The sequence below is a fragment of the Maniola jurtina genome, chromosome 6 (genome assembly GCF_905333055.1).
Source record: "Maniola jurtina chromosome 6, ilManJurt1.1, whole genome shotgun sequence".
Taxonomy (NCBI): domain Eukaryota; kingdom Metazoa; phylum Arthropoda; class Insecta; order Lepidoptera; family Nymphalidae; genus Maniola; species Maniola jurtina.
The window spans coordinates 789,762-806,901 of NC_060034.1; the positions used below are offsets into that span (position 1 = coordinate 789,762).

A 17,140-nucleotide genomic window follows, 5' to 3' on the forward strand; every position below is an offset into this window, starting at 1 on the left:
TTTATAGTATGGATGATAGCTGTATTCTTTCTAAAAATAAAATAATAAAACTCACCCCCCCCGAAACATTGTTTAAGAAAAAGTAATAGAGATGGGCCATCGAATTATCGATAAATCCGAATGACTCACTCAGTGGCATCCATTCTTCGATTCGTCGCGCACGATCGCTCCCCAACGGACGTAATGCGCTTCGGATCTGGATGCAATCCAAACTAATAGTTCGTGGACAATACTATCGATATAACGGTCCGGCCATACACAATACAAGTCGATTATTATTTTGATAAGTGCAATATATTTTTGTAATAGATTAAGGTAATTATGGTTGAGTGAAAAGATAAACTGGATTAACTGATTCGTAAGACTTCCAGGATACAAAAACTAAAGTTCCTTGAAATATGAAGTGACTTGAAGTGTCGATAGAAGAAGGAAGTTGTGGCTCAGGAAAATCTGAAAATGGACTGAGACAGTCAACATAGCACAACTTTTCCGTTTGGCGAAAAACAAGAAATTATATGACGAGATGATCTTCAATTGTAAAGGACCCAGCAGAAGCAGAAGGTTTGCAAGACTGTTCAAATATTGAATAAGTACTATAATAAAAGGTCGAAGGCCTATACGAGGGCCGTTACCTTTATCCAGTTCTATAATATTTATCGGTTGTGGTAATATCTTGTTCCTCCAATAGTTTACAACAATTTAAAAACAAGTAAAGGGATATCTAATGTTGTAAAAGTATAGGTAACCAAAGAAAGAATGTCAGTTTATGTTCACCGTTCAGCTTACAAAGCTTATTGAAATTCACGAAAACCAACAAAGTTTTCGAAATCGTCATACTTGCACTAGGGAAACGTTGTGCGTACGTTATTAATTCAAACGTAGTGATCACTTACCATGATGCATTCTTGTCCATTAAGACGATACATTACGCCTGGACTAGATTATGTGCTGCGTACATTAACAACCGGGATATATCGTTTACGAGGTTTCAGGAGATATAGAGCTCAGATCGATAGCATCCTGTGATTGTATGAGCACCTCTCTAGCAAAAAATCTACTCTAAAGCTTTTTCTTTAAATAAATGCTGACAAAATATTTTTGATTTTTAAAGCTTACCAATCAGAAATTAGAACTAGATATAGATATGTTCTTACTTGGTGCTAGAAACAGTTAGTTTAGTTAGTTTAGTTTTGAGAGTAGTCTTTCGGTTTAACACTGTTTCTAATTTTTAAGTTGGTCTGTTACTCTTACAGTAACTCTTCAACTGATTTGATACAATTTCCCACCGACACGCTTGTTTCAGAAAATCTAAAAATTAACTTTTTGCTCCAATTTCTTATTCATCTACGTTAATTTAATATGGCGAACATAAAGACATGCAATTTAATTTTTTTAATTCTAGGATTTTTACCACTCTTTTCAAAAGGAAAATTGAATTGATAACCAGCAAAGAACTTATACAAATTGTAGCAGGAAAATGTAGGCACTTATCGCAGATAAATAAAACGATTTGTCCATAATGGAGTCGCCCACGTGTGAAGGAGGGAAGTTAAATAAACTTGGCAAGCTGTAAAAAGTCACGGGAGGCGATGCACCATTATTGATGGGTTCGCCATTTTCAGATCGGATATCGTTTATAATATTTTTTGTCGCACGCCACTGTCCACGGCGGCGAAGTACAGTCGCATGAATAAGTGAATTCTTTAGTTTTAATGAAATAGTTATTTTTTTGAATATAATAATAATAATAATAATTTTTATTTGATACTTATACATGGGTTACATATCATATGGGATGACAAGGTGTTTACAATAGGTACAGAGTTGAGCCAACACATCCAGTCAGGAAACCCTAACGCCCCTAACACAAATTTTTTGACAAATTTGGTAGTTTAAGTAATAATTTAACTCAGGTTTACAAAGAATGAATGAAGCGGCGAAAGCTTCTTAGTAGTTAAGACTTCACTCTCCTTTTCTGTGGGTCTTGGATTCAATTCCGGGCACGTACCTCTAATATTTTAGAGTTTTGTGCGTTTTAAGCAGTTAAAAACCAATCACTTGCTTTGTCGGCGAAGAGCAACATCGTGAAGAGACCTGCACACCTGAGAGTTCTCGTCCTGAGAAGTAAAACTTCTGTGAACTCGAAAGACCTTTTGAAAGTTTGTCAAATAGAAGAGACACTAAATCTATAACGTTAGCTATTTTAGATACGAGTACCTAAAATTGATACCTCGATTTTATCATGATAAATGATTTATCAAACACGTAGCACCTAGGTAAAAGTAAAGTAAACTAAAAAAATCTTTATTGTACACCAATATAAAATTATAACAAAATGGATTCCTGTACAAAAGGCGGCCTTATCGCTAAAATAGCGATCTCTTCCAGGCAACCTTAGGGTGAGGAGATAATAAAAATGAAAGAAAGTGGAAGGGGTGTACTAATAAAATAAAGTAAATACACATAATGTATGTATATAAAATTAAAACAAATAATTAAAAGAGAAAGAAATAAAAAAACAATAAAAAATGAAAATATTCTAAAATAAATAAATAAAGGATAAAGAATAGGAATAGACGACAGATACGAGGAATAAAAAGTAGAAGTAGTAGGTATAGTATTATGAAATATTTAAATAATATGTAAGCATTGTGGTCCCGACTGTACATAGGCGTCACGGTCCAACGGGAAGGGTTGATAAATCGCAACAATTTCAGAGTGCATCTAACTACGACCTAAGATTTATCTCCCTCGGATGACACGTCATTTTTCTAACGTGTCACTGAACAGTGTGCGTGAGGTGAGGATGCTTTCGGCCGCCATTGTGCTTACATCTCAATAACATTTGTAAAGACTAATCATATTAGGCATTGAATACCATTAATAGGGAAAAAAGAGAGTATAAAGTCTACTTTTTTATATTTTCTCCGGAATAGTATTAGAAATCACGTCATGCATTGCCAGACAGTGTCGTTGCAAAGCTCTGCCAGACTTTAAACTTTTAAACTTTAAGGGCATCTGGCAGGCGGTTGCCACGACACTCAGGTTGAAATATATAGCGCACTTTGACTTTGCTTAGACCTAAGTTTAAGTTAAAACGAGGCAGATTTATGCCAGCGATATAATGCTATCTCGTTTTAATAGTGTCTTAAGTCTGAGCAAAGACAAAGTGCGCTCTATAGACTAGATCTAAGCCTCAGTGTCTGGCTATTCTACTTACTATTCCAAAGAAAATAAAAAAGTATCCTTCATACTTTGACGCAAGATTTTTACACCTTCATTACCGGATACCTGTTATCTCCTAAAGCCACTATGATCCAAACTTCATAGTGTTGGGGACAATACGCAGACTTTCAGCTTTTCTAAAATAACGCAGTCCTGACACGCGCTGGCTCTCTTTCTATTAGAGATTTGTTTATCACCCATTTTATTTTTATTAAACCCCGACCCAAAAAGAGGGGTGTTATAAGTTTGACGTGTGTATCTGTGTATCTGTCTGTGGTATCGCAGCTCCTAAACTAGGGAACCGATTTTAATTTAGTATTTTTTGTTTGAAAGGTGGCTTGATCGAGAGTGTTCTTAGCTATAATCCAAGAAATTCGGTTCAGCCGTTTGTAAGTTATCAGCTCTTTTCTAGTAACTGTAACCTTCACTTGTCGGGGGTGTAATAAATTTTTAATTTACACTTGTTCTGTTAATCTTACGTCTGCTATTACGAATTCTGAGCTTTTGATTGTAAAATAGCCACACAAAACAATGCACATTGCAATTCAAGAGACGGTTCATTAATACAAGATCCGCTCTCTGGGAGGAGCTTATTCAAATCTGACGCGACATGCTCCTTAGCGCTTACACGTCTTTACTCCTTGCTCCCCACATACATACATACATACATACATCGTGTTATGTTAATTATGCCGAATGCACCTTGAATTAATTAAGGTAGCGTACTTACAACGAAAGTCTGTATTTGTCCTTCAGCCACGCCGCAACGCAGCTATGGATCATGGGTATAGGTAGTGAACTACAAACTAAAGGCTCATCAGGTCTATGATGACCTGAAGAGTCTATAGTCTGTTGGTAAAATAGGCGATGAAAGTTTGTGTGAAAGTCCGTCATTTTTCAAATTATATCCATGAAAATTGGCATGGCTTTCGATCTAGAATGAAAAGTAGGTTTCATTCATATCTTCCACGCACATGCAAGTTGTGGAATTAACTATCATCGGCGGTGTTCTCACTAGATTACAACATGGGTTATTCAAGGGGCGTACCAACAAATTCCTGAAAGACCGGTAACGTATGCGGTTCTTTTGGTGCTGCAAATGTTCATGGGCGGTGGTAATCACTTAACATCAGGCGACTTACCTCCTCGTTTGTGCACTATTTTTATTTTAAAAAAATGTCTATGTACATTTCAGGTTTTTTATGAATTACACCCACTCTCAAAATTTCGCTCAAGCGAGGCCGGGACAGGTCAATTATTAGTCGAGATAAGCAAAAACGAGTTACAGCTCGTAAACAATTTTGTTCGAAATTTCTCGTCCTGCCGGTACCTAATTAATAGATGGAGGTTGTTGGTTGAGGTCTTACTAATATTATAAACGCAAAAGTTTGTGTGTATGGATGGTTGTTTGTTCCTCTTTCACACAAAAACTAGGTACTAGACGGATTTGGCTGAAATTTGGAATGGAAATAGATTATATCCTGGATTAACACATATGCTACTTTTTATCCCGGAAAATCATTGAGTTCTCACGGGATTTGTAAAAACCTATATCCACGGGAACGAAGTAGCGGGCGTCAGCTAGTAGAACATAAACAGTCATAATGCCACCTACACGGGCTTATTCAAATCCTATGTGAGGTGCGGCAAAGCTGAGACTAACTAGTGTAGATTACACCGAAACACCATCAGCGAAGAAACTTAACGGGGAAAATCTTCCGCGCCCCCATCGATGCCGCACTAGGGATGTTACACCTAGCATCGATAAGTCAGCCATCAAACTGTGTAAGAATAACGTATTCGTCGTAATCGACAGCAAATTCTGCCCTTTGATTAGTTAAATTCGTCATTCACATTTTTTCACAGCCAATCAAGGGACATAATTTTCTATCGATTACGATGACGATGAATACGTACGTTTTGGAACTGAGAACTTGGAAAAGAGGTGTGTGCCTTGTGTCGAAGCCTGACCTCCTGAATAGAAGATCAACGCCAAAACGATTAGGCTATTATAGCAATTTGTACACAAGCTTAAAAACCTATAAAAATAAAGCATTAGTATGGTATGCACGTGGAAAAATAAAAAATGAATTCCTTGATTGAAGCGGTAAAGAAATAAAAGAGATATGAAGGATGTAAGTAATACAAACGCTAGCAATATTTTGAAAATATTTACTACATTCCCCCATTCTGTCGAATTCAACCAAAATTCGAAACGTATGCAAGAGCTAACGCTTTGATCAACTAATGGGAAATATGACCTGGATTCTGCCGTTCCATATTCATGCTACTATTGCGGATATTTTAATGCCCTAAGTGCTTTTTGAGTTTACATAACATATTATATGTAATTCAGCGATATTCCTGATATAAAAGTTCGGTATAAGTCAAAAATTTGAAGTTAATAATTGCACCACAGTATAAATAGAGACACAGTAGACCGACAAATTTAATATCATGGTAAATGATGACCTTAATGACTCTATAAGATAGAGCCCTTAGTACGTGGCCCAGTTCGGGTTAATCCTTTGTCCCGCCTTACCGCACGATTTCTCTGTCTAGAACTCCCAGAGAAACATGCTCAAAGAAAAAAACATTCTATCCACTGACTCTGAGGCGTCAAATATCATAGAAGTGCCCGCCTTTATCGTAGAATGAGAAAAACTGAAACTACAACAGAAAATACCAAATGACCAACAAACTATAGGAGAAGATGTAAAGGTTAAGGCATGATAGTAGTGAACTACAAGCTTTATAACGAATGTAATGAAAAAAATAAACAAAATCTTCACTTTAAAAAGTATTTAAATAGTTTTCTTCATTATTTCAAAAGAAAGTTATGCCAGATCCTTTTTCCACGCACAAGCAAACTGTGGAACCAATTCCCATCAACGGTGTTTCTACAAGATTACAACATGGGGTTATTCAAGGGGCGGACCAACAAATTGCTGAAACGCCGGCAACGAATCGGTGGTTCCCCTAGTGCTGCATATGTTCATGGGCAGCGGTATAACTTAACATCAAGTCAGTCGCCTGCTCGTTTGTTCGCTATTTTTATTTTAAAAAAAGAAAGAAGTAAAACACTGATGCATATTTTTATCGATGAATCATTTTTAATTCAGCAGCGCGTCCCTACGCGAACAATGGTTGGTCGCACATTATTTGTTCCGGATTTGTTCGGCGCGCCTGTCGGATTCAATTATTCATGGAATAGTTCATAATAATGTATGATCGCTCTCTCATTCGCCTCCCCTCCCGCGCCCGCCCGCTGCTGCTAATGCGAACCGTTCGCCAGATATATTTTAAACATGAACGTAAATCATTGAGAATTATACTTACGTAGGTAGGTACCTATTTTAACTTGAACCATCAAGCAAAATGTATGGGTATGAGTAATGTATGAGTTTGCAAATATTAATAACTAGCTCGCCCGCGACTTTGTCCGCCTGGATTTAGGGTTTTCAAAATCCCGTAAGAACTCGCTTTCGCCTTTACAACAAACTTTCGCCTTTACAATATTAGTTTGATTCTGATGTTATCAAAACTAGATGATGTCCGCCTGGATTTATGTTTTTGAAAATCCCGTGGAAACTCTTGTGATGAAACGAAGACAACTCAAAATGAGTTTGGAGTAAGTAGGTATTATGTGTGTCTGTGTACATCACTGCTATTTTTCTAAAAAATAAAACCGATTTTTCTAAAAAAATATAACCGATTTTGTTTTGATTTTTATGACTTAGGTACTTACTTAACAGCAAGTTCATTAACACGGTTGTAGACTTTATAGTTGGTTTTAACTCTTTTTAATTTTCCTAATTATTTTATAGTATGTAAGTAGGTAAGTAATTGTTATGATTGATATTTCATTGTTTGTTTGGTTCAATCCATTCGTACGGGAATTTAACTATCGCTTTGACACAATAACCAACTTATATCGTTAATATCCATCACAGTTCACGGGGTGACAGTTGAGCAATCATCGCTTATCACGGCATTAGATTACAGCGGCGACTGTCAATAGCGGGCACTGAGCGACAATCACTCAGCCATCGAGCGTTGTCAGCTCACTCGCCGCTTTGTTTGCATGCCTCTTATCGCTGTTGCACAACACTGCCCAATACTGGAGCTGAAAACCGTATTTGACATAGATTTGCATGAGTTCCAAAATACGTACATATTATGTCCTAAATAGTACTGCAAGAGATTCGTTTGGAGCTCAATTTTCTTTGTTTCTAATTGATGATGATAATGAACAGACCAATAGTGAGAGCTGCGGTAGATATTCCATTACATATTAACTAGATACAAAGAAGGTCCCTAGCTATCATGGAGGAAAGAAAGACCAATAGCCAAACATGTCTTAATACTGAAAAGATGATCAACGTTTTAGTAAGAACGTAATGAGATACTAAGCACTGAAATTAATAATATTAGAGAAATACAAACTATGCTATAGGATTATAGCTCCAAAATAGCCAAGTTATATCGTTAATATCCATCACAGTTAACGGGGTGACAGTTGAGCAATCAGCGCTTATCACGGCATTAGATTACTAAACCTTCTGCAAACTTTCTAGATAAGCCCCTTTTTGACGACCAAATTACTGGGCTATACAGCGGGGACTGTCAATAGCGGGCACTGAGCGACTCAGAGATTTGCATGAGCTCAAAAAAAAAGAAACCATCACTGCTCGCAGTGGCGTGCATATGGTATGGCCCCGGGTATGCATTTTGAAGTTATCATCATCATCATCACCAGCTCACTGTAAAGCATGGGTCTTCTGTCAGAGTGAGAAGGGTTTTGGGCATAATCTACCACGCCGGCCAAATGCGAATTGACAGACTTCACATACCTTGAACATTATGGAGAACTCTCAGGTACGCAGATTTACCCACGGTGTTTTCTTTCACCGTTAAAGCAAGTAATATTTTTTAGAGGTGACCATATTTTGAACCTTGACCACCCGAATAAAAGGCCGCCACGAGGCTACCATCACTTTTACGTGTAACCGTGGTTAATTAAATCAGAAGAATAATCATAAGCACCCTCATTAGCAATAATCACCCTCGGCCATATCTCCCGATCAGCGAGAAATGGAGACGCATCGCTCCAGAACAGACGCGTAATGACTATCGTCTAGTAGACGGTGTTATTTCATATTACACGTTATCCTGCACGGACGTTATGTAGACAAACGGGTTCATTACAACCCCGACCGGCCCATTACGGGGCACCTATGTTTCCTCCAGATTTATCGTCTTATTCGCCCTTTAATGGATGTTTTAGATCTGTTCAAAGATACATTAACTCTCTGCTTATATTTTGCAGCCCGAATTATAATCTTTAATAGTGTAGAAGATCGGTTTAAAACCGAAAATATGTATTTAACGTTCAGTAAAGTACCTAATGTAAATACGAGACACCATCGTTGAATTACAAATTAGGTATAACACGTAAGGCAGGTACATTTTTGATTTAAATTAAACTATCGTGAGCATCGAAGTGATTTCCATTATTAGTATAGGTTGTTACGGCTATACTCACGTATGTACTGAACTAATCGCTAGTATTTTATACCTCACTAGCATAATATGCCCACGACTTCGGCCGCGTGAACTACACTTATTTTTTAGGGGTTGAATTTTCAAAAATCCTTTCTTAGCTAATATCGATGTCATAATACCGGCATGCCAATTTTTCAGACCAATCCATCGAGCTGTTAGCTACACTGTTACTTTGAGCTGTATGTTGTTAGAAATTTTTCTTCTAAATAATTAGAATTTGTCTGATATCGCCTAATCTCTACCTACAAACGAGAACAGCTTAGGATAACAGTATACAATGCAAACGCAACCAGCTGTGAGGTCATTTATCACGGTTTCTCCATCTGGGAGCTAAATATCGAGATCTAACCCGCGTTCTGTATTCATTGCGCCACGGACTGACGGTGCAATGACTGCAATGCTATTAATCAGGTTGCAGGCAGCTGCCGGTTTGTTTGACTCGACCTGTGCAGCAAATAGCGATTCCTAGTACGCCTTTTGCACTTAGGTAACTAGTAAAGATCTATCCAGCTGTGCTTCTGAAACAAAATTGTATACCTACTTTCGTTCGTTGCCCACTACTTTCTTTACATGGATATAGGTTTTTTAAAAATCCCGTGGGAACTCTTTGATTTTCAGGGATGAAAAGACGTAAACTATGTGTTAATCCAGGGTATCTATCTCATTTCTCAGACAAATTTCTGTAGTTTTTGCGTGAAAGAGTAACAAACACAAACATACAAACTTTCGTCTTTAAAAAATAGTGATAAACTTATTTGTAAATCTATCCTGTATTGTCTGTATTTTATTCTTTGTCATAGTTTTAAGCAATAAAGTTGTTTAAAAAAAGTTTTCTTCCAGATAATTATGAAAGTATAAAGCATTGGTAGGTACAAAACGAGATGTGATGACGCAAATTTAATTCCTGTATAGTCCTGCTGCGGTAGGTAACGTGGTGACACAGAAAACTTAACAGGGCTCTCTCCGTCACTTACTCCATACAATCGTAGTCCCAATTTCATTTGAATATTAAGCAACCAAAGTCTACTACGTTTGTATGGAGCGAGTGACGGAGAGACCCCTCTTAATAGTACTCGTACCTTGATGGTAGTCAGAAAGATACACTATTGAGAATATGCTAGTCTCAAGAATAAAGTTATTTTACTCGAGACCTATTCAGAAACAGTTACATTTGGCATCTGAGAGCTCCCGAGAGTAGTTCAAACTAGAGTATACTTTAAAATATTAAGCCTTGCTCACACAGTTTATAAAAAGACAAAAAAAGAACAAATCTTTTCTCTTTTCTCTTTATAATATTAGTTTAGATACATTTTAAAACAAAATGTAGGTGTATGTATGATGATTTGCGAATATAATTTCAGCCCGAGATTAACAGTCAAGTTCTTGGAGTAGGTAACAAAAACAACGCATACTAGCGATTGCTCACGGCTTCTCTCGGCGAAAATATAAACATTCTATATTCCATATCATGGGTTGAAATGATGGTGATCATCAGTTTATAAATATAAACGTTACATTTCTAAAAACCACCACAGTTCATAAACGTATCATCATCATCATCATTATTAACCAATAGATGTCCACGGCTGGGCATTCTTGAACTTGCGCCGCCTGAATCCAGCGGCTCTCCGCGACTCGTTTGATGTCATCTGTCCGCCTAGTTGGGGTCTTCCAACGCTTTTAGGTGCAAGGTTGCAGCTCTAGCACCTCGGAACCCCAACGTCTATAGGTTTTTCGTATCTAACAGACTTTTGGTAACCCTTGTTTAGGGTTCCGTACCTCAAAAGGAAAAAATGATCCTTTATAGGATCACTTTGTTGTCTGTCTGTCCGTCTGTCGTGTCTGTCAAGAAAACCTATAGGGTACTTCCCGTTGATCTAGAATCATGAAATTTGGCACGTAAAAAGCAAAAAGTCAAAGGAAAAAGTCTGAAAACCGTGAATTTGTGGTTATATCACACAAAAAAAATGTGTTTACGAAATATTTAATTTACTAAATCACATAGATCACATAGATGGCGAAGTCCGTTATTAACTTGCAATGTTCTATATAAAAATTCAATATAAAAATATGTTCTATATAAAAATGTTAGCTGTACGTATAGTACCTTGTATGATGGTAAGGAACCATTCGTGTGCGAGTCCAACTCACACTTAACCGGGTTTTTAGACTAATAGTCAATAAATAAAAGAGGTATAACCTGAACTCGCCCCTACACCACAGAAGGCATTTGAGGCGAACTTCCAAGATATATCTCTTTTGTTTCAAAGTCGAATCGATTCGTGGCTTCATTTCGGTAGCGAGTGGGTAATGAAGCCGCACTGAAATCTCTTCAAAACTTCTCGCAAAGTTTTAAGTCGCCCGGGCGTTTTACGCTCGTGATTATGTGCTAGAAGCGTTGATGCAAATTTTAAGCCAATTTCGCTTTATTTTTATGGTAGCTTCCTCTGTAAAAATATAGTATTCCCACTACATTTACTATTGTATAAACTATAAAATTGTTAAGCTTATTCCACACGTTTATGCCAATAAAACTCGCCAATGTAACTTATCGCTTAAGCACATCTTTTTTAATTCTTATAAAAGTTAGCCACTACAATCCACCTGGTGGTAAGTGATGATGCAGTCTAAGATGGAAATGGCCTAACCTGGAAGTCTTTGGTTTCTACTCGTCATCGCACCGGAACGCTAAATCGCTTGACGATACGGCTTTGCCGTTAGGGTGATAACTAGCCACGGCCGAAGCCTCCCACCAGACCAGACCAGAGATTTAGAAGTAGAATAGAATAGAATATATTTTTATTCAATTAAACTTTTACAAGTGCTTTTGAATCGTCAAAATAATTTACCAGTCCGTGATTTATGACTGAAATGGTCGCGCCGTCTGAGAACTAAGAATTTCAGTTGAGTTTCGGCAACTTGCACATTGCCTCTCCTCATGTGAGAAGGGCCTAAGGTTGAATACCTTAACCTTTACTACCTACTGCTAAGCTCCGGCGGGTACTTTGAATAATATTGTTAGCTCCACAGTCCATCATCCGATGCCTATGTAAATGTAACGGAATTGAGTTAACAGGCGGCCCATATCTTTGTCCGACCTTGTTCTAGTGGTTTCTAAGTGATACTAGTATTTCTTATGACCCTAATTTATTGCTTATCGCAGTTAACCTGCATTTAATTTTTATTTTATTTAAAAAAATATTTGTTTAAAAGTTAGTCCTGATTTTATACAGTCTAGTATGTAGATAGTGAACTTACCTGACCTATGACTATACCTATAGTCCATACCTCCCATTTGAGATTCGCAACCTCACTCCACGAAGGCCTCGGCAACCTGGACGGTCTGCCCGGCTTCTGGAGCGAGTTTGGATGGCTGGAGTGAAGCCTTTTTCGAGCAATGATGCACAATAGACGGAAACATTTTAATGCAGAAAGCTGCCCAGAGAGAAGGAAAAATAAAAAAAACTTTACCTCTTGTCTTTTCTTTTTCTTGCATTTATTCCGCCGGTTAACTTATTCTACGCAAAACTTGACATAAAATAAAGGGTAAAAGCCTAGCTAAAAAAGAAACGAGTTGTAAAAACTACTTCTAGGAAATCTCCCTCGTACAATCGCTTATGTAATCCCTCGGCCGTGGAAATGACCTCGCAGTGCTCTATAAAAATCCGTCCAGTGCGAATCGGGGCTCGCTCTTTGATGGTTCCGTACATAATTATGATCAACATAACATTTTTGGCGTACGAAATATTTCATTTCCGAGCTAAACATCGGAACAAACCGTGAAAGAAAAACCCAAAAAATGTTCTACACAAATACCAAAATTTCAGGTTCGTAGCTCATTCTACGAGCTAGAGACCTGTGACACACGAACAGATAATTACAGACAGACAGCAGCGTGCCATTAATAGGGTTCCCTTTTACTCTTTGGGAATTTTGATTGTTTTCTTAAGGTAGTAGTTAGGCTTTATGGAAACAATCTATACCTACTTATAATGGAAATATCTCGCGAGAGTTTAAACGTTAAAAAACCTTACGGAACCCTAAAAACTACGTTCGCACTGTTATACTAGTAGCGAGTGCTTTGAATAATGTTGTTAGCTTCTTGGTCCATCATCCGATGCCGATGTAAATGTGGCGGAATCGAGTTTGCTGCGTCCCATATCTTTGTCCGACCCTTTTCTAGCAGGAAATGGACTATACCTTCTACTGTGCTGCTGGTACTAAAATCCTTTATTTTAATTTTAAAGTTTTTTTTGAGTTCTATTTAAAACCCTCTAAAGCAAAATAAAATCTTTTACATAATGTTTTAATAACTTGCATAACTTTGAATTTATTTTTGCCGTACATATGTTATATTTTAAAAGTTATTGAAATTACTACATCTTTCTATTTTTGGATTCCCGCTTGTAGGTAAAAGCTTATTAGATATCTAGTTCAGCCCCCCAATTCTGTAAGAAAAACGTATTCATAGTTATCGTAATCGCTAACAATTTCTGCCCCTTGATTGGCTGTGAAAAAAGGTAAAGAGCGAATCAACCAATCCAAGGGCAGAATTCGCTGTCGACAACGATAGCGATGACAGTTTTCTTACACAATCGGGGAGCAGTTTAGCTAGTCGACTTTTAATCGAATAAAGAGCTAACCGATCCCATAGAACGTAGTGTACAGCTGTCACCGCGAGTGGAGAGGCATTCGCCAACTAAATCGCGAATACCTACAGCGCAGTCCATGCACAAAGCCCCTGCACTCGCCACAAATTGAGTTACAAAACGATTCTTTCCCGTCCGCTCGAGCGCTCCTCAAACTTTCACAAAGGATTTTTGTTAGCACAACAAAATAATGCCATGGTTGGGAAAAGAAATATGTGGAATTAAACTGAAGGAATTATTTATTTTGACGTGACAACGTCTTATAATTCGATAGAGCCGGCTGCACGCACGAAAAAACATGACTCATGCGGCGTTACCTCGCTCTGAGGCGTTCCATGTAAGGCTTGAAGTGCAAGCGAGAGCGCGGAACGAGCGACAAAGAAGCACAATCGGCCTTTGTTGTCACGTTCAACTATCGTCAGTAAACCGACTTTACAGACAACCAATTTTTTTATCTAATCTGGGCTTACAAGTTAGTACTATCTGGAATTATTCTTAAAAAATGGATCATTTATGGACCTCCAATAGTATTATTGTTCAGCATGTTTTTGTATAGACTAGCGCTCGGCTGCAATCAAACCTACTGACAAGTGGCTACTGATGATGCAGCCTATCCTATAAGGGTTCCTCTTTTTTTTTTTGAGGTATGGAACCCCAAAAATGCTTAGTTTTCCAAATCAAACAAGTATAATCGATAGTACTGCGGCTGTGGTAGTATTAGTCCACTTAGCCACGGCTCTAATACCACTAAAATTTCACTACCATAAATAAAAACGAAACGGAACGCAACCGTCAAGCTGACATGTCGCAAAATCAGCTGTTCCTTATATTTAATTTAACTTTAAGTAAATTTAAATAGAAATATGTGAAAAAACCAGTGTGAAACTGTTATTAATGATTAAGTGTATATAAATATTGTAATAAATCGTGACATGCAACTATAAATAAGCGACACAACCAGACAAAGGACTCGAGTACAGAGGGCGGCTGCCGGTGTTTGAAAATTAACTGCTTTAACCGGGGGAGTATTGCTTTTAGTACCTAATTTAATCTTATATTTTATGTATTTGAATGTTGTTTTACATAATTAGGTTAGGTACTACACTCACAACTCTCATTTTCTCGACAACATCGAGTCACGTCCATCCTCACAATAGGCAAAAACCTTTCTCCACTTACTTGACAAACAGTGGAAGTATAGTTGGAGAATAACGAATACTGCCTCAGACAAAATACTAACATTACACAACACATAGTATATACTAAGTCTATCGCTAAATAATAATTTTAAAAGTAAATAGGTACAAAGTGCACACCATATTATGATATAATCTTTTGGTGCAGTTAGTGTAGGTGTAGACATACCAAATTATTTATATAAATTTTATCTCTCTAAGTCTGTGAATCTTTGTCCTTTTTTCTCTGTTTTCTAAGACCATTCTGTCTCCATATCCTGTAAACTTTTATTTCTATTTTCCTTCACTCACATATATTATTTGGTGTGTTTCAGGATTTTATATACACAATGGCACCCACAACCAGGAGGGCAGCAGTAATGGAGGAGCAAGAGAAACTAAGAACTGCCCTCCGGGAACTGAAGTCGCTGAAACAGCTAAATGAACAGTTGTTGAAGGAACAAGAGGACAGTGAAGTTGAGTTAAGAGCCATTATTGCCAAGAACACTCAATTGAAGGCTGAACTAGCTGACTTGAACAAAGTTCATACTCTGGTACTCGAGGAACGGGACCAACTCCAGGATGCAGTTGGCTCATTCAATCAGTGCATCCAAACATACGATGAGGCTCTTAGCAAGATTTCTATGTTAGAGAATGAATTGAGTAGGGCTCAGAAAACAATTGATGACCTTCAGTCTCAATTGCAAAGTTATGAAGCAAAGGACACAAATAATTTATATGACGAACTGCTCACTTCATCCTCAATAGCGCCAGTAGTGACCATCGATCTGACATGTGACAGTCCTTGTGCTAGTGATACTAATCCACTACGGGAAGATAACTTAGTAAACTTAAATAGCCATAATAAAATAAAAAAATACATTAAACTTAACAAAATTATCAGGAAAACACAAAGATTGACAAAATGTCATAAAACCTATACAAGAAATATTTCATCATTACAAAAGGAACGTTCCCAATTAGTAAATAAGCTTGATGCTTGTTGCATATCCTTAACAGAACTGCAGAATAAATATGATGTGGATGTTCAAACCCTAAATGATGAAATTTCCAAATTGACTCAGTCTCTTCATAAAGTTACCGACCTATACGAGCTGTCACAAAAACAGGTCCATGAGCAAATACTGGCAGCGGACCAATTGTTAACATTAAGTAACTATAACATGGCTCGTTTTGAGTCATTAACAAATAGGTATGATTGTTCTCCAAATGTACCTATAATTTGCCAAAATAGCCCTACAGTGCTCCCTGTGAAAGCAGATACTTGCCCAGGGCAGTGTAGCATAGATGTTAGGGTTCCTTCATCAGACAATATGAATCCCTCAACTAAGCCAATAAAACAAACTGTAATTATTTCTGACAGCTTAGGTAGAGGGCTCGGCTCCATGATGAGCTATTACTTAAAGCATTCAGTGATTAATAGATGTTCCCCTGGTGCTACTTTTTACCATTTAATTAATAATTTAAATGAAAAATCATTGGATAGCAATACAAATGTCATATTGTTGTTTGGGGACAGTTTGCAAGTCAAAAAACAACAGATTGTAAAATGCATTCAAAAATTACTAATTTTACATGAGAAAACCAAATGTAAATTTGTCTTGTGTGCCTTTCCTTATTCTGGTACATTTAATAAACAACAAAATGAGAATATACATACATTAAATTTGAAAATGTATAATCTGACAAAATATTATAGCGAAGCTATTTCTTACTTTGATATTAATAGTTTTACTAATAAGTTTAGATTGACCGGTGACAGTATGCATCTTCCAAAGAGATGCAAGATGCATATTGCTTCACTATTAGCATATAATTTAAATGATTCAGTTACAAGTGTTGTAACAAAGTCTCTTGACTCTTTTACAAACCGTACGTCTAGTACTAATATTTTCTGTATTGACTCGAGTACTTCCAGTACTAATATTTCAATTATTGACTCAAGCAATGGTTTATGTACTATTAGGAACCCTATTGCTTGTTTAAACTAGATAGTAAGACAACGGAGGAGCTCTGTAAAATGAATACTGTACATCAAAACATACAGAGCCTCACCGGCAAGGATGGTAAAATTTTTAAATCAAGTAGTAACACAACAGACAAGCAATGTATGATTAATCTTGTACACCAAAATATACAGGGCTTGTCTGGAAAAGAATATGAAATTGAACTTTTTATAAAAAAATTAGATATCGATATTCTATGCCTTACTGAGCATTGGCTCAATAGTTATCAATTAATTGTCAATCTTGGAAATTATTCATTGTCAAGTGCGTTCACAAGAAAGAAGGCTATTCGCGGAGGATCTATGATAATAACCCGCAACAACATTAATTACAAGGAACGAAAAGACATTCTTAATCTTTCGGTTGAACGCACTATTGAGCTGTCCTGTGTTGAGCTGGAGCGATATATTATAGTTTGCGCATACCGACCTCCTTCGGGTGACTTTTCTCTGTTTGAGGACGTCATGGAGGAGGCACTGAGGCGGATATGTAGGTCATC

The 17,140-nt window shown here is 37.2% G+C and overlaps 1 protein-coding gene across 2 annotated transcripts; it reads left to right on the forward strand.

Moving 5' to 3' along the window:
• The first annotated feature begins 1,189 nt into the window (after nt 1–1,189).
• LOC123865959 lies at nt 1,190–16,852 on the forward strand. Of its 2 annotated transcripts, XM_045907206.1 has the most exons (3): nt 1,190–1,201; nt 12,654–12,657; nt 14,958–16,852. In XM_045907206.1, exon 3 carries the CDS (start codon nt 14,965–14,967, stop codon nt 16,624–16,626), a length of 1,662 nt encoding a protein of 553 aa, XP_045763162.1. In that variant the 5' UTR covers nt 1,190–1,201; nt 12,654–12,657; nt 14,958–14,964; the 3' UTR covers nt 16,627–16,852. The 2 variants fall into 2 exon arrangements, with proteins under 2 accessions (XP_045763162.1, XP_045763161.1); XM_045907205.1 differs by lacking the exons at nt 1,190–1,201; nt 12,654–12,657 and adding an exon at nt 11,970–11,984 and having other exon boundaries at nt 14,907–16,852.
• The last annotated feature ends 288 nt before the right edge of the window (nt 16,853–17,140 follow it).